At 38.8% G+C, this 23,648-nt stretch overlaps 2 protein-coding genes across 2 annotated transcripts in view; one reads left to right on the forward strand and one right to left on the reverse strand.

Moving 5' to 3' along the window:
• Window positions 1-1,534: 1,534 nt before the first annotated feature.
• On the forward strand, window positions 1,535-8,076 carry arxa (aristaless related homeobox a). Its single transcript, XM_052596371.1, has 5 exons — window positions 1,535-1,830; window positions 2,547-3,096; window positions 4,712-4,757; window positions 6,206-6,531; window positions 6,880-8,076. The coding sequence occupies exons 1-5, from the start codon at window positions 1,647-1,649 to the stop codon at window positions 7,133-7,135; spliced, it is 1,362 nt and encodes a 453-aa protein (XP_052452331.1). The 5' UTR covers window positions 1,535-1,646; the 3' UTR covers window positions 7,136-8,076.
• A 3,483-nt stretch (window positions 8,077-11,559) lies between these two features.
• pola1 (polymerase (DNA directed), alpha 1) overlaps window positions 11,560-23,648 on the reverse strand; it is a 52,105-nt gene continuing 40,016 nt past the window's right edge. The window contains exons 36-37 of the mRNA XM_052596018.1: window positions 21,444-21,540; window positions 11,560-12,490 (exon numbers count right to left, since the gene is read on the reverse strand). Of these exons, the coding sequence (XP_052451978.1) occupies window positions 12,348-12,490; window positions 21,444-21,540 (240 nt within the window). The 3' untranslated portion in view covers window positions 11,560-12,347. The remainder of the gene's footprint in view (window positions 12,491-21,443; window positions 21,541-23,648) is intronic.

Genomic DNA, 23,648 nt, shown 5'->3' on the forward strand with positions numbered 1-23,648 from the left:
CCACGAACAGCTTGCCTGCCCGCACGTAGAGCGCTAAATACTAGACTCAGGACTGAATATGGAAAAATTGCGCATTTTTTTTCAAATGCGTGCGTGTAATTAGTGCATTTAAACAAAGCGCGGATGTCCTGCTGGCCCTGACATTTCTTTTCTTGGGTTAATAACAGAGCGTGTATAAATGAATCAAATTGTGCCCCCAAATTACATAGAGACTTTAAATACCCGTCTGCATTACGCGCCTGTTTGGGAACGAGGAAAATGTCTTATATTTTTATTACTGTCATTACTCTTTTCTGTTGATCTGCTTGGTGCTTAAGTTTCGAGGGGTGGGTTGTTCTATGCTCAGTGTTGTTTATGAAGCTGATATCTCAAAGTCCAATTAAGGCCAAACATTAAAACTTTCACAAATGTTTTTAAGCACGAGAATTTTTCACACACTGTATTTTCACGACCCTAATCTCAGTCAGCCCAAGAGCAGAATCGTATAGGCTAACCTATGAAGAGGAGAGTGTAAATTGCAGCTTCGTTGCAAGTTTGGGATTGAATTGTGAAAATGATCCTTTTAACATTGATGGGTCTGAGCGGCGGATAGGGTCATGCCATCCGCAGCAGGTTAAATAGACTTTCATTTAAAATTACATTCTCAATCTGTCTCTCCAGTCTTCTGCTGGAGTCTAGATGCCTGCAGTACGCTCTCATCGGCCTATTATCACCACCCTCACTTTTTAAGTCAATCATCTATGGCTATCTGATCGCTTCACTCTGAGAGGACAGGCAATTAGGCTAGGTGTGTGTATACCGTTTTTATACAGTCTAGGTGTATAGGCACACGAGGACCAGGTGAACAATTCACCCGGTCAGGCCCTGCCTCTACTAAATGGGCTTGTGTCTCCTTTTTTGAAATGGATATGGTGTAAAATAACATCAAATATACTATCACAACTAAACAGATAGATAAGACAGAACAACCAAAATTAGACAAACGGGTTATTTTAAAAAGTTGCTAAAAAATAAATGCATGGCACGCACGTAATCAAAAAATATAAAATAAAATAAAAATAGTCTTTCAGCATTAGAAAAAAAGAAAAAAAAAAGATTTGTTTTATGTATTTGTTGTATTTTTTTGTAATGCCTGTGTATTTGAATACCTTCTTTTTTGTATTAATTGTAATTTATTTAGCCCTATGAATTAAAAAAAGACAGCGATATAATAATAACATCCAACATCTTGGTAAATAAAACGTTTCTAAAAGTTTTTACCACTTGTTTAGATAGCCTAAATCATTTTATTTCAGTTCAGAGTTTTTTTTTTTTCTTATCTGCAGCGTATTTAGTCTTTCTTTATTAATCTAATTTCAGTCTAAATGTGGAGGTGCTTATCAGCGAGTTCAGTAATCCATCACAACATTCGCGGAGTTCATACCGTTTAACTTTAATAGAAAAATATATAAAGATCCCCCTTGTTCCCTTGGGAGCCAATCAGGTTTGCTTTACACGTCAATGCAACAGAACGGAGAGCGGAGCTACTGGGGATTAGTGCATATGGCATTAGCGGCCAGGGTGGGATAGGCAAGAGAGACGATTCAGATACAGTGCGAGAGAGAGTAACAGTCACCCACTCGAGCCCAACCTCGGACGACACAAAAATGACTAGTCAGTACGACGACAATAGCCGCGACCGAAGCGAATGTAAAAGCAAGTCGCCCACCGTGCTTTCCTCCTACTGCATAGACAGTATACTGGGCAGAAGAAGCCCGTGTAAAGTCAGACAACTGGGAGCGCAAAGTTTGTCAGCACCCGTCAGACCGGACCACGACCAGTCAGCTGAAGGTAAGCGCCTAAACGCTTTGAAGTTATTTATTTTCTGCTGTTTTACGTTTTGGTCACAAACATGGCACACAGTTAATTGATTTCGCGCGCATTTAACTTCACAGTTGTAGAAATGTGTAAAAATAGTGTCCTGGTCAGAAGCAACACCTCTGGGTGTGAAAAAGTCCTGAAAGTTTTGAGAACCTCTCAAATAATAATAAAAAATAAATAAATGAACAGCACTGAAATGCTTAACTTGTTATTACACGTTTCTTTTCAAAATGCTTTACACGTTTATTGATAATCGTCTGATCTAAAAGTGCCCTAGAAAACTGTGAGAGAACCCACATGGTTTCTTAATGGACCAATACTTTGATCAGGCTAACAAAAATGTATTCAATCAGAAATCATATGAATGTTGCCATAAATCATGGCAATCATTCATGGCATATAATATAAATATATATAGCCTATATAAAATTACCATATAGCCATGACTATAGTACACGATTGAAGAATTTGTATAAAAAAACCTTTTGATTTTTACTTACCGTATATTTAAAAAAAAAATACATAAATAAAAACAACATTATGCAAAAATGGTTCTTGATATGTTTTTGGTTGAACCACCAAAACATTTTTAAGAGTGCGTGATATTTACAATATCCCTAGAGCTGAACAGGTGAATTCACAGTGCTTGGTGGATTTAAAAATCGTATATTCTTTTATTTTTCCAGTCACCTCCAAAGAGAACTCGTTTGACGCGGACATGCACCTGCCGCCCAAACTGCGCCGGCTCTACGGCCCTGGGGGGAAGTACCTGGACTCCGGGAGGGGGTTTCACGAGCATCTAGAGAAGGGTGAGAGGGAGAGACTGCTGGACCAAACCTGTGAGAGTCTCAAAATCAGCCAAGCGCCACAAGTCAGCATCAGCCGTAGCAAGTCATACCGGGAGAACGCGCCCTTCAGCCAGAGTGATGAAGGCCAGAGCCCCGAGCACACGGCGCAGGAGCTGATGGAGCTCAGCACGCTGAAGTTTGAAGAGGACGTTGTCAAAGAGGAGGCGTGCGGAGACGCCAGTCTCTCTCCCAAGGATGAAGAGAGCATGCACAACGATGGGGATGTAAAAGATGGCGAGGACAGTGTGTGTCTGTCGGCCGGCAGCGACTCGGAGGAAGGGATGCTTAAACGAAAGCAGAGAAGATACAGGACTACCTTCACCAGCTATCAGCTGGAGGAACTGGAGAGAGCCTTCCAGAAAACACACTACCCTGATGTGTTCACTAGGTACAGTAGATATACCGCTTTATAATGGTTCATAAATTTTAATTATGAACGGAATGCATGCCTTAAAATGAACGAAAAGAATAATTATTTTTTCCTAAATATTAAAAATGCATGTAAATAAAATAGTTTATTGTTAAATTCAGATCTGTGTATTTTAATCCTAGAAATAACATTTAAATTATTTTTTTCCAATACAAATCAACAATCGAAGAAATAAACAATTTTATATTTCTATTTACATTTTTAATATTTGTAACATTTAAAAAATACAAAGCGCCAGGGGGGTGTGTGTGTATGCAGGTAGATTCATGAAATAAAACCTTTGTGCCCAACACTTTTGTGGTGGATATATGTATATATTCCGTTTTGAAATTAAATTTCATTTTGTTTTGATTCCCTAGGCGAAAAAATTACACCGGTTGATCGTTTTATATTAAATCGAGTAGATAATTGGCGTGACATTCTGTATCATCAGAGAAATAATCACTAAAACGTGCGCACACTCGTCTGTGTCCTGTCCAATTTATTTTTTATAAAACTGAAACTCACATTATTCTCTATGGGTCAGTTAGTTAATAGACTACTGCTAGCATCACTGTGAACATTCGTGACCGTCAAAATAAATATACGTGGGCCTTAAAAGAGCTCAAGAACAGCAACAGCCTACTTAAAACTCAAATATATAAATTAATATTTTTAATTAAGAGGTTTATTTAAGTTTGACTGTTCTGAAGGGGATTTAGGTCCATTTTTTCTGTGTCAGTGATAAAATGCTAATTTTTGGGTTCTGGAACAGCATTAGAAAAGTAAGCCATAAAAATGCGGACAAGACAAACTGAAACATATACGTTAAGCACAGTATAAACAATTAAAAATATAATGGTTTAAAATAAAATAGCATAATAAAATTAGGCCTATTTTTTATATGAATGTGATGTAGCCTACTTTGTCCTTATGTCATGGATATAAAATTCAATTTGAATTATACTATTTTGAGTTAGTCATTAAAGACGTTTAGACAATTTTATTAAAAATTTTGCTATACAACTGATGTTATTTATTTTAAAAGAGAAATCAGTTTACGAAATTTGAACATAAATAAGAATTTTGTATTTGAACTTTATTTTGAAAACGTTGCCCCACATTTATTCGTATAGTCACGTTGCATAAAAGAAAAAATAATCAATATGCCACACAACATAAGTCTATCAAATAAAAAAAACATCAGTCTGCCTAATGACAGATTTACCCGAGGACCGTTTTTCTTTAACAAAAATGTTCGTTGTTGATCATGAAATATCGATGTTTATATTGACGTGGTAGATAATTGTCATAAATTTAGCCAGGTATATTTTCAGTAAATGCTCAATTGTCATATAATAGTCTAGATGCCATTATTTCCATCATTATGTTGTTACAGTCAGTGCACTAAAGCCTCGCCCAACGAAACGATCCATTATATAAAAAAATACAAGTTACCCGTTCGATTCTCATCAGCCCTAAATTGCTTTCACAGGTTTCTGACAATTTAGGCAAAATCTGTTTTCTTGCGGTGTTTGTGGTAAAAAAAAAAAAACCCTGCACACATTTTGATGATCTATGTTTTCTCTTCCAGAGAGGAGCTCGCGATGAGGCTGGATCTGACAGAAGCTCGCGTCCAAGTGAGTGCTTTTCTTCCTTTCGCTTACAAAAATAAAACAAACTATATCGAATTTAAATGCACAATAATATTAAGGAGTAGGCTACTGTAGAAAACACAACTGAGAACGTTGACTCAATTCAGATGTTAAAAGCATTTAAATTGCATCGAATCGAGAGAAATTGCCTGTGATATGACCACTTGTCGACATTTTGAAGGTAAAGATTAACTAAATGATGTGAGCCTGCGGATTCTTGCAATTTGCTTACTTAAAGGCGTTAAGACAATACACCTAATGGTCTATATTTAATTTCATTTTAAAGTGACAATCGTAAACTTGGGTAAATGACCCTGTACGTCATGGCAAGGTCTTTCCTGTTATCGAAAGTTATTATACACAATAGAGCGAACATTTTAGCGGCAATTACACAGACGCCCCTGATTCATAAAAGCGCACTTAGCGAGAGAGCAAACACTGCTATTCCAGGGAGAAAATGGTGTTTGAATTCTCATCGCCGGCGCGGGGGAGAGGGAGAGGGAGGGGTAGGGGGATAATGCTATTTGATTTCCCATTTTGTGATTGCAATAGACCGGCATTGATCCGATGCTTTGCACTTGGAACGAGTGAGAGACTATTAAGGGTGTTTGCCTCCCCTCCTTTCTCTATTCAAAGCGTGGCTCGCATGTTCAAGCCCAACTCTCATAACCAAAGAGACAGTGCAAACATGAGGGTTATTGGCCATGTAAAACAACAGATGTCAATTTGGAGATGTGGGAGAACAAATCACTTAACAGGCAAGATCAGGAGGTGATAAAGCTAATAAATGCCCCAGGGCCCATGCAAAAATGGTTTGGAGTATGTGTGAAAGGGGCCGAGGTCCCTGTTGGTTTGTCTGTTGACACTTTCCTTCATTATGAGGTCCCTGTCTGGAGGTCGTGTTCTTGCTGCACAACCTAGTGGGGTTTAGCAGGACAGGCGGGGGATCGTGGGAAAGTTAAATAGCCTTTTCAAGCAACTTACATTTGGGGGAATTTAATTTAAAGTGCATTAATTGTTATTGGATGCTGTTCAGCTGTTATTTCGACATCTTTTGTTAACACGGCTCTTAATTACCACGCTCCACCCCGTTTTTTGCTCTGCCCGAACCAGATTTTAATTAGCAAAGTTAGGGTAACAGACCGTAAGTTTGGGGCCATGTAATTACCCTTGACTTCCAGCCTATTTGTCACCTCATTAAAGCGAACCAAATATTGCACATGAACCAGAGCGACAAGCTCATGCTTTAATGACCATGCAGGCTGTCAGGTGGAATATTAATATCTCTGGATCAGAAACAGAAGAGACAACTTCTTAAGGCCAGCTAATTAAGTGTGCTCGTCACTCCAAAATCGCATAGAAGCATTAATCTGAACACCAGCATTTGTTGGGTAAAGTTTGGACTTTAATGAGGCTTCTCTCCCAACTCTTAGGTTTGGTTTCAAAATCGAAGAGCGAAGTGGAGGAAACGTGAAAAGGCAGGTGTCCAGGCTCACCCCACAGGGTTGCCCTTTCATGGGCCGCTGGCAGCTGCTCACCCCCTGAGTCACTACCTGGAAGGAGGACCCTTCCCACCTCACCCTCACCCAGCTCTGGAGTCAGCGTGGACCGCCGCCGCAGCAGCTGCTGCTGCATTCCCAGGCCTGGCACCGCCCCCAAACAGCTCCACCCTCCCTCATGCCACACCCCTCGGCCTAGGAACCTTCCTGGGCACAGCGATGTTCAGGCATCCGGCCTTCATTGGACCTACTTTTGGCAGGTAAAGACCATGCGATAACAAGACTCCAAAAGCTTTTGCAGTGATGCCATAGAAGAACCATTTTGGATTCTCCAAAGAACCTATAAGTGAACAATTCTTAAAAGAACCTTTTTCCAGGCTAAAGACTCTTTTGTGCAATGTCAAGGTTCCATTGATGCTAAAGGTTCCTCATGGAACCATAGATGCCAATAAAGAACCTTTATTTCTAAGAGTAATAATCACATCTAATAAATGCCCATGGCTTTTCTGTAGTCATCCGACTGATACTAAGCCTAAAAATTAGCTGTATAATCACTGGTGTGAGCATGAGTGCAGTACATTTTATCACAGGAACTCTCTTCTGTTTAGACTCTTCTCAAGTATGGGTCATCTGACCAGTGCTTCCACGGCCGCTGCTCTCTTGCGCCAAACTGCACCGCCAGTGGAGGGTCCAGTGCAGCCACCGACAACCCTACCAGAACCACCTTCTTCCTCATCCTCTACGGCGGCCGACCGCAGGGCATCCAGCATCGCAGCTCTGCGTCTCAAAGCAAAGGAACATTCGGCCCAGTTGACCCAACTGAACATCCTGCCATCCGGCACTGCGGGGAAGGAAGTGTGCTGATCCTTCTCCTTAAAAACAAAAAATATTAAAGAAACCATCTCAACAAAAAGCACGACCAAATCCATATAGCACTAGCACACCAGAGACCCGTTTGACACTGGAGTCATCACTACTTCACTGCGCCTCCCACTGGACATCATCACTATAATTTACACAGTGCACCAAACATGTCTCAAAACCCTGAACATAAAGATTCTGAGAGTAATGTAGGCTTCTCAGAGGGTAAGTTAGAGAGGCTGTGCTTGGTAAATTCATTGAATAAGTTGTGTCTTTGGGTCAGGATCAAATGTGGTAAAAGAGACATTTACTGTACACTCACACAGAGAAGAATCATTGGAGCCACACTGCAATACAGACAGAACTCGACATTTCTTCCTCTTATCTCAGTGCTGAAGCAGAGATGGGTCAATATGCCAAAGGGAACTGCCGCAACTACCCATCCTGAACCATATCCATACATGCTTGGCCTCAATATTGGCAAAACAAATCAAATTTCTGAAAACAAATACTCAGCTTTACTTTCTGTTCGTTTCCAATTCTCATGTTAAATATGATATTTAGGGGAAAAAATAATGAAAAATAAATGTTTTGTTTGTTTTAAGGATGAACAATGTGGAAATCTAAACTTTAGCTTGTTTACTGATCTGTTAAGGGTATCCTGTATATAGCTCTGTTAAAAAAAGGAATGAAAATGGGGGCAAAATGACAAGAAAAAAAAAATAGTTTATTTCAAAAGATGTTTTGAGAATATGCTCTCGGTGTAGGTATTGTAGGAATGGTTTCACGTAGATTCATCCTCTGTTCGTTTGATTCAAATTTTAGATTTTTAGATGATTATTTATGTCTGCCCGGTAGAGAGCCTGAAATCCAGACCGGGAAGTTTTGCTATTCAGTGAGAATTTTCCCTGTCGCGCGCAGGGACCAAGTCGAAATAAAAGAAACTTGTGAAACAAAGACCCTCCTGTATTATTTACAACTGATAATGCGAATTAGGTTTACTGAAATAATAAGTTCACACTTTTTAAAGGTTATCAATCTTATATATATATATATATAAGATAACAATTAAAACACCATTAGTATAGGCTATAGCCTACTTGGGAAACGAAATATTTCTGCAGTCCTAAAATAAAGCAAATAAAACTTTTATATTAAAAATATGAAATGAAATGTCGATCACAAATAAACATCTGTTGCAAAATATAACTAGGCATAATATAAATATATATTTTTTCGTAAATGCTTCAAAAGGCGCGATTATTTTACTATCTAATGATCATACACATATGTGCTTCTATAGTGCCGATTAATAGCCATAAGAGTTTATTTCTAGAAGTAAATGGGCAATCATTCGGCGGGGAGCATGGAGTAATAAGAGAAAACAATTTAAGTGGTCACTTAAAAATGAATCAATTACCACAGCAGTTCACTGTGGCTAACTGCAATCATCAACATTCATGTCGTGGAAAGAACCTTTTTTTTGTTTATATCAGTTTGCTATAAATGATTGAGAATATATCGTATTTATTTGTATTTAGTAAGATGATGATATTCTTGACGGCTCTATTCTTCAAGCCTTGACAAAAAGCGACTTGTAATTATTCCGCCATCTCATCCGATGTAGGCCTTACAATTTGTAGAGGCGCTAAATTGGACGCAACATCTGTAAATGCCCAACTCCGTTAAGTCCCTTTCTCATTAACGAAGTAACAAGCAGTTTATCAAAAGTCTTTCTTTCGAATTCCTTATTTAATTCCCCAAATCCCTCTCCGTTGGATCTCACGCGCGAAGCGATGCCATTACTGCAATCAATGCGCTCTATTCAAACGAAGTCATTTTCGCCCATTTGACCCATCCATGGTGTCGAGCCAAATCGCGTGAAATTACCTCAAGGATTACTTTTCTTCTTTATCGCGCGCGCCGCTGAAAAGATTTCTCCTTTCCTTGTTTTACTCGCGCTAATCCGTTTCATTATGACGCCACAAACAAGCAGGATCAGTAAAGATTGAACAAACGAAATGAAGACGGTTTGAAGGCGTGCATGGGGGATCAGTGCTCTTATAACGCCCAACAAATTCTTCTACTAAATATCGCGCGTTAAGGACCCCCCCTCTCTCGCAGCAAGTCCATATTAAACATGTTGGCATGCGAGAATATGTTCAAAGGAGCATTAAGCAAAGGGAACCAATTTTCTCTCTAGTGCCATACCTCCAAGTGAGGTGCATAGACTTCCCCCCCTTTATTTGTGGAAGGGACCACTGGAGCGTGCAGCCCACTTCTGTTGGGATTTTTATGAGATTTTCCAGAATGCCTTAATCTTATTGTGAACATTATTAATGAATCGCAAACCAATTTGCTCGTAATATCTGGGGAATGCTCGCCACAATTGTAGAGGCATTGACCTGAAGTGCTTAGGGCGACTTTCTCTTTAACTCTTTTCTTACAATGCATGAATGAATGAAGAAACAGGCTTTGTGGAGACTAAATTTGCCTCTCTATTTGTGGAGAGTGTGTAGATGATTCATTGCCAACGTTCTGACCACATATGCTAAAACACCTGTTTGGGAACCACCAACAAAAATCAAAGGCGAGTCATTCCAGCAAAATGAGTGCATTCTTCATTTTCAAAAAGCAATTCACGACCAAACTGAAACATTCTATCAGACAAAAAATGGTTTTAAGTGTTAAAAAATTATACTGTAATGTATATATGGATATATCGGTCTTCAAAAAAAAAAAAGTTAACAATTGTATAGCCTTTTTAAGTTAATGACAAAGATTGAATATATATATATATATATATATATATATATATATATATATATATATATATATATATATATATATATATATATCTTGGTAGCAGCGTTTCATTAAAAAAAAAAAATCATTATACTTACAAACCTTTGTCCTTAAAGAGTTCATTATGAAAATGTTTTATGGAATTGTGCATCATTTTAATAATCCTTATGATTGTAGCAGGGTGGATACAGTGCATCTCTTTAGTAGAATATGTCTATTAGAACAAAAATAATAATAATAATAATAATAATAACACAAACAAAAGAATAAACAGGATATAGAATCATTTTTGGCATCTTTCTAGAAAGAAAAAAAAACTGGATTTTTTTCTTGTGTAAATGCTAACTTTTAAAAGTCATTGTTTACATGTTCCCATGAAACAGTAAAACAACAAAATATCAAAATATAAGTACATTTAGTGTTCATAAATGCATGGTAAAATTTCACATGCATTCCCTTGATTTTAGCTCACTGGGCTGTGCTTCAACAACCAGCGAATAATCACACTTTTCCATCTCGACACAGCTCGAGACACCGGGGGTAGGTGAAAGCACTAAAGGCGCTTTGATGAGCCTTTCGTCCCCTATTGGAGCAGTAGAGTAAGAAATCACGGTGAAAAGGGCTGAATAGCAGGCCACTGGAACCCTGTCCCCTTTTGGTGTGCCTTAATTCCCTCGTCTCTTTTACCCTCATCCAATTAGTCCAGTGTATTAAGCGGTTTATCATCTCATAGCCTGCTATTCAGAGAAACAAGAGGAGCACTTTGCAATAGGGCCGGCTTTCCTTTTGACACCCACGGGTACTTACATATTCCACGATGCCATGAATAATAGAGAAAGAATAGGGCACTAATTCCCTCATCAAAGAGAACCTTGTCCACCGCTTTGCTCAACACCACCATTCTGGTCAAAAAGACAGGCAATAAAGCTTAGCATAACAAAAACGAATCATTCTTATTAGCTTAGTGGGGTAAATTAATGCAAAGCCTCGTCTGCATTGAGTGGCCCAGTTTGAAAACAGCCTCTGTGGGCTCGACGAAAGCGCGTTTGCGGTTAAAGGAATGTCCTGTTGAAAGCCACACATCATGCAATGACTTAATCTTGTAAAAGTGCGACATAACATTAAGGAGCTACCTGCATCTGTTAAGTTTCACCCTGGAGCGCACATTAAGTTAAATGTATATATAGGCCAATATGAGTTTAATACATCAGCCGCAAAGGCCTACAATGTGCAAAATGCCTTCTGTCATGCTACGGACAGAAAGTAGCTCTTAAGTGTTGCTGCACTCTGCAAGGTCGGTGCCATTAGTCGCAGCCGTTTAAGGCGAGTTTTTTTTCAAGCATGGCATTTATGGAAATTGACATCTGATGAAATGGTTTAAGACATCGTCTAACTGTCATTATAAACACATGGAATGAGCGAGTGAAGCACCACATTCTTAAAACCGACTCGATTTAAGTGGACTAATCTCCTCGCTTTCACACACTCTTGGCTTGCCATTCTCCAGGTCTTGAAAATGGAGACTTCCATTTGGAGAAGTTAACTCGCCCTCTTCAAATGTGTAAATGTCATCACTCCCTGCAGCATGGTGAAATAAAATAATCAAAAAGGGGGGAAAAAGGGACATTTTATGAAATAATTTTATTGATGTTTCCGTATCAAAAACAAATTAAGAATCTTGAGACACTTTTATAAGCAGTAAACGTTCAAAATATGCAACACAAGCTGCCACAACGATGCAAGTCTAATAATCGGTCTAATAAATTTGCAACATACCAGCTGAGAGCATTTCAAAAACTCCACAAATCACTGGCTACCTCTGTATCATTGGCTAATTGCTGTGCTGTTAAAGATGAAGGGGGTAGTAGAGAAGTCATTACTGAACTAAGACCCCTTCAAACCGCTACAAGCCCCCCATGAACTTGCCTGTCATTACCCCTGATTGTTATCTCTAAAAACCCAGTGTGTGTGTGGTGCTACCAGGGAAGTGGGGGGCTGGGTTTGTGTTGAGAGTGTCTTTAGCCCCTTATCATGGCCATTTTACCACAGATTCATCATCGATTAGACCTGGACAAAGGCTAAATGGGATGGGACACAAGAACACAGATTAGAGCGAGAGACAGGTGCTCAAACATGGAAAGGTTTGGTGATTACATGCAGATCGACTGTGAGCTCGTCACCTTTGACCTTAATTCACGTCCAAGCCTTCAGGCACAAAAACACTGTCAGGGATTACAAATGCAAAGCGAGTGAGCCAGAAAAAAGCATAGATTACAGAATCACAAGGTGTATTTACAGCAGACAGGAATTAAAAGATGAAAACATAACATTGTACGGGTTCTCTTGGTGGGAGGATGGGCATAAATATTATGCCATATCTGATTACCCAGGTTCACTTCAGGACAGTTGGTCAATACTTGAGGGCTGTAAAGGCCTGGAAAAGTTTGGCGAGGTTGACCTCAGAGTAACCGCTTGTGGAGAGGACGTTGTCGGTCACATCCTTCAGCATTTTGTACACCTCCTTTTCGTCTTTCCAGGCATTCTTGAATTTCTCTGAGAAGAGAAAATGAGACAAAATGTAAAATCACCAGACTTCTCAAACCTTTCGATGGCGTTATGATTCCCTTGTTCTTACCTAAAACATAAAAGAGGCTATATGTTTTAAATGTATATACATCCATTTATACTGTATCAAAAATAAATCATTATATTACAAAGGCAATATTACATAACTGACACATTATGATTTTGCTAAGGCCAAACTATTAAAATAAAACAATTGAAAAAAATGTACTTTGCATTTAATAAGAAATATTTTATTTTTTAAAAAGAATATAGTCAATGTAGCAAAGTAATGCAACATTTAATTTTGATCATTTATTGAATGTCATAAAAAAAAGAGAAGTTAAAAAGGTAAAGCTCAATTAGTTAGCATGTTAAAGTACAACCAGTCTTTAAAAAACATCAAAATAACTAGTAAAAAAGTTGATTATACTAAATAACTTAATATATTAAAACAATATTTTATGAAAGTACATCACCATATGACATTTTTTCAACCATAATATTTTTTAATCAGATATTTATTTACTTCTGTCTACATACAACACCTATAAAACACACAAGCCTGGTAGCAGGCAGGGCTGGAGTTGATCCATAACGAGTCAAAACTGATACGAAAAGAAAAATATCAGTCATAATATCGAACTATGCTCAAGGACATGTACTTGAGGAGGTCTATCAAGTATCATTTCAAATGAAAGTCTTTGAGAATCGATAAGGAACCAGCAATCCAGGCAGTTTGAGGCTAGAGCGCTGGCGAGAGGGGCTAGGTGTCTGCAGAAGCTAAATAGACTCTTCTGCCAGGGGGCAACGGGGTCATGCAATCGGGTCGATATCCAAGGTCATTTATCCCATCAGGAGGGCCTTCAATAGCATAGAGACGATAGAGGAGTCACCGGCAGGCTAGCAGGACTGAATGAGAATTACAGACTGAATCAAAAGCCTTTAACCAAAGACTTTTGTTAAAAGCAAGTCTTTGCTTTGAGAAGAAAGAGCCAAGACGAGTATTAACATGAATGTACCTTGAGAATATGTAAATGCCCAGGCTGAAATGTGGCCCTGCACCTTTTATTACCACAAAACGTTTTTATGCTTGAAAGATGACTGAACCTGTGCCTCCTAAACGTTGCTGGACACCCAACTGGTGGTCTAGGACTCAATCACAGTCCATCTCCATTAGCAGGTGGAATACAAACAGAGTTACAGAGTTGCCCCATGGGGGACGAAAGGTCAATCGCAAAAAGTGGCCAAACACGAGCATCAAAAATGAGGCATGGCATTCCAAACGCACCATCTGCAGAGCCGCTTACCATTATAGTGCACACATTTCTACCTCTACAAGAAAAAAAAAAAAAAAGAAAAAAAACCTGAATGCTGGCACATGGAATAGGGAGAGGGGGACTATTTACCTGAGGAAAGAAAGAAAGGGGGGGGGGGGCTGAAGAAAGATGATGATGCATGATCAAGGGAAAGCAATCATGTCATCATTTTTGAAAGGTGGGAGAAAATAATTTTTTTTTCTCTTTCCCTCATTCTCCTCTCCTCTTCTTCATTCTTCTCCCTCAATCACTGTGTGCAGAATATATAAAAGAAACCTAAAAGCCACAGAGGTTGTCAGAGACCTCGCGTTCCCTCCCGGCCCGGCAGGGGTCGCGTTTAAAATAAATAGCATTTTTAAGAGGAAGAAAAGATGTGAAGAGATAGTGAGGGACGACGTGAGAAAAAGAGTGGAGCAGACAGCAGAAGAAAGAGAGGAATGTGGAGCGAAAGAACAGATGAAAAAAGAGAAGGCGACGGGTGCGACAGAGGACAGTGACGACAGTCCAGAGAGAGAGATAGAGAGAGAGAGTGTATCAGCTTCCATGTGCTCTAACAAGGTGTAAATACAATAACAAGCATGTAATTAAGTGAGCATGATGAAGTTAATGGGGATCATACATTCCATTTGGGCTGCTTATGAATATTCTATTAGATGTTATCAGGCAGCTGGAATAGCTTTTAATTTAATCATCATTCCGAGCAGAGAAAAGTTCTTTGTGCGAGTGTAATTGCACAGAATGAATAATTGATTTGACAATCGCACCCGCAGATTTCCAGCAGCTCAAGGCAGGCAGAGCGTGGGGGAGGAGGGCTGGGGGAGGGCACGCGCGTCGTGCCCTGAAGAGGTTGCAGAGGAGCTCGCCTGCAAATTGAGCACTATCAGTACACAGATAAAGGACAATTTCTATTTTATCAATGCAGTGAAATTACATTACTGCCTGAACATAATCACACTGCCCACACTTAAGAGGAGACAAGGCAGAGATGGAGAGCGAATTAGAAAGAGCAAGAGATACAGAGAGCGATGGATGCGGAGAGCGGGAGAGAGAGGAGGAAATGGAACGGAGGGAGCAAAAGGGCTTGCCTAAAAGACGTTATGAATTGCTCTTCATGAAAAGAATGAAATCAGAGTTCAACATGATTTGGAAGTCATTGATACGGGATATCTAATTTCTTCGAAACTGCAGAAAAAACTGTTTTATTATGGAAGGACTCCTGCCGTGCATGAAATTGCCTCCACATTTAACTCAGTAGCTGCAATCAGGCGGAGGACTGTGGTTTACATGTAGATCAGACTCAGAGTCTGCATCTAAATGTCTCTCATTTCTCACATGCGTATGCGCTGATATACACAAAGAAAAAGCACCCCACGCACGCTGCATGCAGACACAATGCGTGTGTGCGATATAATCCGCTCACGGAGCCATTGAGAACGTTGGCAAAGGAGGTTGAACAAGAGGATCATGGGACTATTTGATTTATTTTTACTGTCAGAAGGCCAGAGATCTGCTGATGTGTGTTACAGTAGAATTTGCCCAAAAAGTGAGGTATAGAGGTGTCTTTAAACTGAATGCATTTAACACATTTACTTAATCGTAATAAAAAAAAAAAAAAAAAAAAAACGATGAATGTAATGCGTTTAAATTTTAATTTAACTTAACCGGTTGACATGTCAAATTTGCTATAGGCATTTAGTTTGGTCTGACCTCTAAAAAGCTATTCTGAATATGAACAGATGCACAAGTGTCTGTTCAATACACACAAAAACATTATTTTGAAAAAAAAAAAAAGGAAGAAAAAGTTCATAACAGTACAATAATTACTGCGATATTTAAAAAAAAAAGTCAAATGAAGACCTTGTGTGGCTGGGGACAGTGTTAAATTAAATCCAGGGCTCCTACCCATGTTCTTAACTAAGAAAACTTAAGTCAGTGGAGAAAAGTCAGTGAATTAAATTGTCTCTGACCTTCACAGGGGACTCAACCCTCTTTTTAGTTGTGGTATAGAGGTTACTGTCTTATTTTAATTTATATTTACAATGGTGTTTACGGAAGCCAAACAATTTAGAATATAATAATAATAATAATAATAACAATGACAGTAATAGCCGTATATTGTAAAACAATTGCACTGTAAAATAAATGTAAACTAAGCTATTCTGAGGCATGGAAAACATCGGATCACGAGCTGATCGATTAAACAAAGTGTGTGTTTCGCTTTGAAACGCATAGCGAAAACAGACTTGATGAAGGGATTAAGCTAAATTGTGCTTTCAATTTTATTTAGAGGTCTACCAATATGGGTTTATCACTGCCCGATGCCGATAATTAGAAATCAGGGCAGCCGATGGTTGATATATAATGCGGATTTCTAAAGCCAATATGTTTGGCCTTTTTTTTTTTCCATTCATCTCATAATAGTGAGTTTGAGCAAATTATTATTGCAGGGTACAAGATAACATTAAGCAAATAATAGTAGTAGTAGCCCAATTTAGAGTAATAATGCATGGCTCAAAACTTAAGCATCTTCTCAAAAGAGTTCTGAAGCATGCTTTTTGTTTACGTTTACTGACATACACCAGTGTTTCCAACAGACTGCAAATTTAGCGGAGATCTAGCAGTTTCCCCAGTAAAAGCTGTAATCAAATAAGTGCTGCTCACAAATGCTACTTTATCAGGCATTACAGGAAAGACTAAATGAAAATGATATAGAAGCTTTTCTGAAGACAGTCAGTTCTTTTCAATGATAGATTCACATAAAAACACCCTCACTGCATTTTAATTTTGAATTGTGAAGCGCTCATTTTATTCAACGAAATATAATCCTTTTGGAAAATCTATTTGTAGTGGTCAGTTTTGATACGACGAGCCATCAGAAATAACTCAATGTATTGGAAACACTGGACACTGTGATAGTCAAATGGCCATAGCGATAACAAAAATAAAAGATTTCACACATATTCGAAAGCCTGCTGCTCCTAAATGCTTAATTGAACATGTTTCTACTTTCACATGAAAATGACTTGTTGCACTTATGAATATGATAACTTTTCCGGCCTCAATTCTAGTAAGGTAAAACGTAATTCCGCTTTCGAAACGGTCTGTTTTGACCTGCAATTAGCTGAAGCTTTGTGTGAAAAAGCCTCTGCTGCAGAGTAGGGGTGCGCCATATCATACTGTGCACGATAATACCAGTATCATTTTTTACATGAAAAAAAAAAAGAAAAAAAGTGTCATAACGCGATATCAATGATATAGCGAAGCAATGACATATGATGCACATGGTGGCCACGACGAAGATGCATGCAGTGTACATAAGTGGTTATAAGGTGTTTTTTCTGTCTGTGGCACGACCACCGTGTTGTCCAACTCAACTCACTGTTATTTCTGTTGGATCTGAGAAACATCAAATGCAAACGAAATGAAAGGTAAACTAAACTGCGCTGTTTCAGCTGCGCAGCCCGTTTATCAGCTCGAACTGCGATGAAACTTGCTCGAGCTCAGAACAACTCTACTCCAGAGCCAAAGTTGATTTCGCAACACTATTTTTGCACAAATGCAACGGTGCTGCTAAATCATTCAAATTCTGCACAAAATTCTCTGTTATACACAATGGTGACATACATCAGGAAATCAGAAGCAGTAATGTTAACTGTAACCCTGGTGTGGTAGAAATAGACAAATGCATAATTACTTAATTACATTATTCATTTCAGGGTTTTTACAACCTTTTGAGAGAGAAATTCAAGCACTTTTCAATGACTTAAGCATTTCACAACTATTTCCAGCACTTTAAAGCTCTAAAATCATTCAGTTTTACAAATACATATGTAAAAAAAAAAAAAAAAAAAAAAAAAAACATCAAATCACAATTATAACCAGTAGACAGTAGCAGAAAAGCAGAAAAGTCATTCACTTCTACTTTTTTTCTACAAACTTTTCTTTAATTTACTACTAAATCACACACAATCACTGAAGTTGGTCATTTCCATATACTAGAATAGTGGTACATTTAATAGGAGTGGAATATAAATTTTCTAAATAAAAATTTGAGTTTAGATGCATGCAAAATTTACTTTTAACAATAGTAACAGGTGCAAAATCTAGCTTAGTGTTTTATAATCAAATTCTGTATAAACAATAAAAGAATAATAAACAAGAAATTAACATGATATGATTAGTAAGTGCACTTAATGCAAAACAATAATTTTATGATTAAATCTATATTTTAATACTTTTAATATTCTTGAAATATTGGGATATAATTTTGAGTATGTATCGCCCACCCCAATGCAGTGCGTAATCTGCCAATATGATTAATTAAAAAATTGCCAAAAATCAGCCGATTAATCGGCCAGCCGATCAATTGGATGACCTCTAGTTTTATTTAATTTATTTAATTTTTATGATGTAGAGACAGTTTTGCTATCATGGTACCACGGTATTGATAATACCGTTACATCCCTAGTATATTACATAGATAATATATACTACATATACATATTAAATTCTAAATTACTACTAAACTAAAGTGTAAAAAACTAAAACTGCATTTCGAAATAGAAAAAAAATGTAATACAAAATTTGAGAATTGCATTAACTATAAAGTAAAGAAAAAATAACAGACTAAAAAAACCAACTTCAAACATTACAGAGATGTTATGAGCTGAGGTGGGGGGACAGGTTCCAGACAGTGATTTCCTTGGATATAGATACTTGAGGGAAGGCATTTTCTTTCCTTTACCTTACTATGTGTGTGTGTGTGTGTGTGTGTGTGTGAGAGAGAGAGAGTGAGTGAGTGTATTTGTGTGGAGGGGGGTTGGGAGGCCAATTACCATCAGTCTTTTCTCTCTGAAGGAATCAGGTAATCTAGTGAGGAAAAGACTGCAAATGGATAAAGCACTGACCAGCAATTTCACCATCAAGCAACAGAGGGATGAATTCACCATAGCCCTCCTTCCATCACAGCCCTGCAATGCATCCCATCAGAACCAAACCACAGCACCACCTCTGGCCAAGATGAAACACTGCAGCCCGCCCAAACAAACTCCTTCAAGGCAACGTGTAATTTTACTCTTCTCTGGTCTTAACTTCACAGACTGACCAAAGGGTTCATTCACCCCTTTTCATTGTTCAGACGCCTTCCAGCGACCATGGCCGAAGACAGCTGGAGACTTCTAACCTCCAGCCTCAGCGTCCAGCAGAAATGGCTCTCTCTTGCTCAATCTACCAGCAACGTACGTCTCCAGTTATCTAAAGCTCCACAATAACAGCGGAGCAGACAGAATAGGGGGAAGATTGGTTTTTCTATTGTGCTGCTGGTCTGGCATAATGCCCACTTTAAAAGCAATTCCTCCGTCATCAGAGACAGACAGAAAATCTGGCAGATACGACACTAAATGTCTCATGGTGTGAGGGGGAGGTGGTTGGTAAATTACGAAAAGGCGTGCGTGTATGTGTGTGTGTGTGGGAAGAGGGCAGCTAAAAGTTTTCTGAACTGTACTTTATTCCACTATCGCTCCTGAGCGCTTCCATCGCCGTCAACAGCGGCGGACCACAGCTCAACCCTCTACCTTTGTTCACTGCGCTCTGGTAATAGGTGCAAATGCACTGAAGAAAACACACTTTGGTGGTGCAGCGTAACAGGCTTCTAGAAAGCTAACCTTCCAAGCCCTTGTGTGGTTTATAGTCACGTTATGATTTTCATTTTACCAATTGACCATCCAATGACACGCATGATGCCTGCTTTTAATCTCACTGATCTATGCAACTATGAGCAAATAGCTGACCACCAAAAATTACATATAAATGTATATGCAATTTGTAATAAACTGAAATAAAGTAAAAATACAAAAAGGGAAACATTTCTCTATTTTGTTTAAATGAAATGAACTAAAACTGAAATCAAATTAAAAGTCAGATAATAATAAAATAAATAAATAATACAAATTACAAAAACGTATACAAATTCAGCATTAAATTGCATTATACATATCACTCAAAGGTTAAACTTCGGGACTTGAAAAGAAGCACCTACATTTACACATAGAATAATTTTTAGTATATAAATAAAAACAATAAAAACAGACTCTAAATGTTACTAACCTGTAACCACCATTACTAACAGGCATTTTGACTAGCTCTTCACTGACTGGTTTAGGTAAAAGTCTTAATGGTAAAACAATTAAATGTTTAAAAATCACAGCTGGCTAGTATTTGACCAATTCCAGGTGGAAACCAACATTACTGCTGTATCTTCATCATGTACTAGACACCTAACCTGCACAACATAAATACAAGGATGCTGTAATGGAACAGGTGCCCATTGCGAGACCGTACATTCAGAACCCATATAACAGCAAAGTTACATCCCAGGGTCTAAATAAGAATCTGGACCAGGTAAAAGGATGTACAAGCCATGCAGCCCTGTAATTTCACCCCTAGACCCCGGTAAACCCTGCGGTCTATAATACAGTAATGTGTAGTATTATAGTGAGAGGGGAGATAACCGTTCCAAGGCTATACTTCCAAGCTGTGTGTGATGTCCTCTACTAATCCTACAATATACACGTGTACATAACGGAGCTACATGTATACACAGCACGATGATAACGAAAGAGGAGTGTGACACTAAATGCAACTAGAAAGTAAAAAAGTCCAAACAACAAAGTGAATAAACACAGTTTCTGAGAATATTTTCGGAGAAAAAAAAAAAAAAGAGGAGGAGGACAGGAGGAGTAACGTCACCTCTCATTGCGCCTGGTGAAAATCAGGGCTAGAGGGTTAAAATCACTCCTTCAGGAATTAGAGCCCCGGCTGCAGTGATGGGCAGTGTGGCTGACAGAATGCCACAGATTGGCCTCAATTACTAGCAGAAACAACAGTCGGGAAAAAGTAAAGAAATAAAATTCCCCAGAGAAGCCAAGTCTATAATCATGTTAGGCCCCCGCCCCCCGATAACACTCTCCCCTCGGCCTGCTCTACGTTCTGAGTGGTCATCTATTGATTACACATTATATTTATCTACGGCTCTCGCGCCCAGCTCGGAACCTCATCGGCACATGTAAAAATAAATAAATAAATGTATAAGTCTATTCCAAGAGGTCCTTTTTAATCAAGTGACATCAATCAAAAAGGATTGTGGGTAAGTAGCCACGGCTCGGCTAGCGGCGGCTGTGAGCGGTCTGGATCCTCCAACGACCCGCTGAAAACATATGCTCCATGTCCCATTATTTATGAAGGGCTATCCTTTAGCCTTCTCTCCAATTACTCGCCCTATCATTTTCCAAAATCTAAAAACTGTTTTCAATCAACATAGCCAGCGCTATTACCGAGGGCCTACGGGATGAGAGGAGGCTCTCTCTCACTCACTCCCCTCTTCCTTCCAACTGATTGGGCCGCTTTGCATTCCGCACCGCGCCGTTCCGTGATTGAATCCGTCGCCTGAATTACGGCTGTCGACTCGAGTAGCTGAGGATTCTTAACCCAACCTTGTGGCCGCCTCCAGCCGCTGTGAGGTGTGTGTGCGCGTAAGTGTGCACAGAGACTGGAAAAAGTGCTGGACGAGTGTTTATGGGTGATGTTTGTGAGTACATTTCCAAGGTAATTAGTGATAAAAGTCTTACGTCTATCCTCTGTCGACAGGACCTTTTTGAAGGCGTATTCCCAGTCGAAGATGAATCTGTAGAAGCACAGTTGGTGGTAGAGGGCTTTCTCTGAATACTACAATAAAAAACAAAAAAGAAAACATATTAGACCAGTTATTACAACTTACAGGGTTATGAGACATACACAAAACTCCCATGGTTATGCTTCTGTGAAACAAAACAAGGTAAAAAAGACAGGTTAACATGATTTGTCTCAAGTTGGTCCAAGAACCAAGCTACATAAAAGGCCAAAATCAATAGCTTTCATCTATTGGTTCCAGACAAAATGCTCTGTAAAACGGTATCACCATTACAGGTATAACATATGGAATTGAACAATTATCTGCATTCAGCCATTTACTCTGGCTCTTGACTGATTTCTTGTGGATTACCAACAAGTACAAATTCCATTGCACTGATGTGAAAAAACAAAAAAACAAACCAAAGCTTCAATAAAATACGTGTAAGAATATTGGGAGAACAGACAAAATGCAGTACGTCCATGCAAGCCAGCCACAATGAAACTAGTGTTTGATTAATACAAAAATTATTCTCCAAGAAGAGTAGATAGACGATGGTTTTTCACTGATTTGACATTGAAGATATCCCTTTTTTAAGGCTTTAAACATGGCCTGCCATTCAGCAATCCCATCCAAATCACATTACACAATAATAGATTCTATTACAAATTAACACTGTACTGACATTACAAAATTGGTTAATTTTGTTAATAACTTGTGACCAGTTCACTGGACGATAAGACATTTTTGTAAAAATGTACTTGAATATTTCTATTAATATATCATTTGGACATTTATAATATTTATAAACACTGGTGACGGTATCTATTCATTGTTTGTATGTTTGTGGTGATTTAATCAAATTAAGAAAATAAAAAATATTGTTTTGTAATGCAATGTAAAGATAATATATTCAATTGCAAAGTTTTAACTGTGGTACCAAATTTGGTAAAAAAATTAAAAAGAGTAAGGCCCCTTTGGCATGGTTTTAAAAGCACTGTGTACTGTATCAGTGGTAGATTTCTCCACAAAAATGTAAGATCTGCTTATTATAAAAAGTAAAACTATTACTTTAACATTCAAAGCTCTTTACCAATTCTTTAGTGACACTGTGGTTGCTGATTATTCTCTTGCATATTCAATATAACTGAAAAAAAGAAAAAGGAAAAAACCAATTAACTAAAATCATACCGATGCAGTTTAGTACGTGTTATTGTCCCGAAGAAAATGAAAGGCTGAAGCGTAATGAGATTGGTGCGGCTCAATCAGGGAAAGCTGGAGAATCACCTATGTTAATTACAGCTGCGGAGACAGGTAGTGTTTGTCATATATTCTCCACTGTCACAGACAAAGACAAACACACGCGCTCAGTCAAACCCTGAGTTTGGAGTCACAAAACCTGTGAAACTGTCTGATTGGCCGAAAACAGTCTCTCCTGACAAAAGCAGGAAACGGTGTTTGGTTTGTAAATTTGGCTGTAATTACCGTTAGCCATGTGTCTAACTGCCAGAGGCGTGCAGGTCGAGCGAGAGAATAAAAGAGAATGGGGAGGGAGAGAAAAAGAGAGAGAGATGTTCAGCTCTGAAATTACCTCTTTCATAATAGTTTGTTTTGATAAGGCAGCATGTGTGGATCTGATGAACAACTGTTGCTGTCAATTTGATTAGCCATTATACTTTTATGTTAATTGCTGTTATTGGGTCACAGTCTTTCTGTGTCACCATAGAATCAGAGCGATGTGGGTGCCGGAGGAGTTTAGCAAGGGCTCTCTCCTCAGCACAACAGCTTTTAATTGCCCTCTACAGCTTCCGATGAGCCCAGCAGCTGTTGACCCATAATGCACTGGCTGGTCAACAGCCGTGCCTGTCGATTCAGCAATGCGGCCATAATGGAGCTCCTATAATCAGCGCCAGGTCACCATGTGTGCGCGAAGGAGATCGTGATCTAAAAACGCAGTCCAAGAAATAAGTGGACGGACATGCGAGGCAGGGCCAGGACGAGCTTCACAGCTGTGCTGACAGGTGTCAAAAGGGGTGTGACCAAGGCGCCGTCAAACGTTATTGAATTTAAACCCCCCACCCCGCAAACAGAGGCCCCTCCCTTATGCAGCTTTGCTCGGCTCAATGCTTTGTTCCTGTACTGACACCATTTCAATTTTCTCCAC

This window comes from Carassius gibelio, chromosome B24 (genome assembly GCF_023724105.1).
Source record: "Carassius gibelio isolate Cgi1373 ecotype wild population from Czech Republic chromosome B24, carGib1.2-hapl.c, whole genome shotgun sequence".
In the NCBI taxonomy this organism is placed as follows: domain Eukaryota; kingdom Metazoa; phylum Chordata; class Actinopteri; order Cypriniformes; family Cyprinidae; genus Carassius; species Carassius gibelio.

Excerpts from the sequence above, each read along its gene's own strand:
- arxa (XM_052596371.1), top strand. The coding sequence starts at position 1,647 with ATGACTAGTCAGTACGACGACAATAGCCGCGACCGAAGCGAATGTAAA. Across the intron at positions 3,097-4,711 it reads TACCCTGATGTGTTCACTAG|AGAGGAGCTCGCGATGAGGC; the intron begins GTACAGTAGATA and ends TTTCTCTTCCAG. Across the intron at positions 4,758-6,205 it reads TGACAGAAGCTCGCGTCCAA|GTTTGGTTTCAAAATCGAAG; the intron begins GTGAGTGCTTTT and ends CCCAACTCTTAG.